A 2,394-nucleotide genomic window follows, 5' to 3' on the forward strand; every position below is an offset into this window, starting at 1 on the left:
TTAACCATGAACGAAAATCAATATTATGTAAGCACAAATTAACCTTTCTGCACAAACAAATGTTACCTTGTACTAGGAACATAAATATACCAAATACAGACCAGAATGGTTTGGAACCCATAAACTAACTGTTAATGAAACAAACTATCCACATTAGAAGTTCACAAGACCAAACTACCGAATACAGATGCCAAACACTAAGATGGCACAACAGAGAATGCCTAGGCAACTAACTAGTTAGTAGTCTAGCATGAAATAGCTATACAGCCAATGCAATGATGTATCAAGGCCGTGCTCTCTTGTTGCTGCAAGTGGGGCATTTGTACTGTTTAATGTGCTCAGCCCGAGCAGGCGTGATCTTCACACACTTGCCATGGAACCACCTCTCACATATGTCGCAGCAAATCCAAAACTCATCAGCTGCATAGAGCTCCCCACATGCACCACACAGGGTCTCCCCATGCTCCTCCTCATATTCCTCTGCACCCTCATCCTCTTCCTTTGCTTGCTTTGTTTGCTTAACCGATTCAGATCCTCGCTTTTGTTCCAAAACGGACAAGCATGCAAAAATGACATTAAGAGGAGAACACAACACAATAAGTCAATAACTCTTTTACCAAATACGACAACAATGCTTTACTAATTCCAAATAATGAATACGGCAAAAATGACATAAAACAAATGATTATAAAACTAGTATCATATAAGGACAAGTAACGGAAGTAAGATGTTTTTACCCCTTTTGAACTAGATTTTGATTTGCTGTTTGTGTGGTTTGAAACTGATGACTTTTCCTTCGACTGTTTCTTTGCAGTTCCAGTCACAACCTCAAAAATTGTTGGCAGATCATTAATCATAGTGAATAGACGTTTCCTGCATCAAGAATTACACATTTACACTTGATCAATTGTGACTAGGGTTTTTTAATTCCACCAAATGTTCTAAAGTGAACTACTACATGTATAGGCCAACTAAATTAAGAAATTGTGACATAAGAAACATAAGTTCTGAAGCAAAAGAAGACGGCATGCATCCAAAAGCATGTATTCATCCAACTGAGGAAAACAAAGATTGTAGGATATATATATATATATATATACCTGTCAGCTCTGTCAAAACCAAATCTTGCTCCAAAGTAGAAAGCCACTGCAATTAGCCATGCATCACTGTGAACTGCAACTAAAGTTAGCCAGTCCTTCTCTTGCATCCCATCCCTAGCAAAGTTTATGCCCAATGCAGGCTCGGGAAGTTCAGGAGGAACTTCTTCAGCGGGTAAATTAACTTCCCACTGTTCAGTGGGGTATCCATACAGACAGAGGTTCTCCTTATCTGATCAATTGGACAAAAATGTAATAAATAAGCATGAAACAACTCAAAAAACAGCACAGGATTCCAATCACTAGAAGCAACCAATGCGAGAGCATTAGACTTGTTTACTGAAAGCAGCAAAGTTGAAAAACACAACTTCCAATTCCAAACTCTACCAACTTCCAATTATAGTAAATTATACATATTAATCTTTGTTCACAAATATAAACTAAAAGTTAGTTAACTGCATCTAAAACCATGAAAAATCATAGAACAGGACACTTCTACAGGATTTCAATAATACTGAATACAATTAAAATAAAAAGAAAAGCATGGATGTGACAACAAAGAACAAAGTTGACAAACCTATAGATCCTAACTAAAATTAGACAAGGGATGTACAGCACATAAAACAAGAGTTTTTACAACATAAAATCCTTTAAAATCACAACTAACGTTAATAAAATTTCTAAATAGAAGTTAGAATTGTACTATGGGAGGAGTCATTTAAAAAAACGCAAATTTACCATAGGTGGATGGAGGACCAAATTTGGAAAAACAATAACACAAAGCAGGGAAAACAAAATGCAATGATGCATTAAAACAAAATCTAATTGGAAATTTAACAGAAAGGCCAAGGTTTAGGTCAGAACTCAGAAGAAAAGTAAAGGGTCTAGTTAAGTAAACAAGGCTCCGACATGCTAGTCAATTTGCTTCCTGCACCAGACGTTTCAGTGCAAAGAAGAAGTAAGCAGTATCCATCAACAAAAAACAATTTGATATTTCTGCTAATCAAAAAGTGAGCGACTATCACATACTCAATAAGTTCATGCAATACACAACTACTTCATACCCAAAAAAACAAAGAAGATCTTTTTAACTTGTCATTCACATTAGCAGAACAATGCAGTAACAAGTAACCATAACAGAACAAATATGCATAAATCTTTCACAATATGAAGCAAGAATGCAATACACACATACCCAAAAAAACAAAGAAGATCTTTTTAACTTGTCATTCACATTAGCAGAACAATGCAGTAACAAGTAACCATAACACATAACAGATGCATAAATCTTTCACAA

At 35.7% G+C, this 2,394-nt stretch overlaps 1 protein-coding gene across 1 annotated transcript in view; it reads right to left on the reverse strand.

The window, feature by feature from the left end:
* Positions 1-2,394, reverse strand: part of LOC107630496 (PHD finger protein ALFIN-LIKE 4) — a 9,964-nt gene continuing 7,570 nt past the window's right edge. Inside the window, exons 3-5 of the mRNA XM_016333641.2 lie at positions 1,101-1,329; positions 738-873; positions 1-538 (exon numbers count right to left, since the gene is read on the reverse strand). Coding sequence (XP_016189127.1) covers positions 284-538; positions 738-873; positions 1,101-1,329 — 620 coding nt within the window. The 3' untranslated portion in view covers positions 1-283. The remainder of the gene's footprint in view (positions 539-737; positions 874-1,100; positions 1,330-2,394) is intronic.

This window comes from Arachis ipaensis, chromosome B03 (assembly GCF_000816755.2).
Source record: "Arachis ipaensis cultivar K30076 chromosome B03, Araip1.1, whole genome shotgun sequence".
Lineage (NCBI taxonomy): Eukaryota > Viridiplantae > Streptophyta > Magnoliopsida > Fabales > Fabaceae > Arachis > Arachis ipaensis.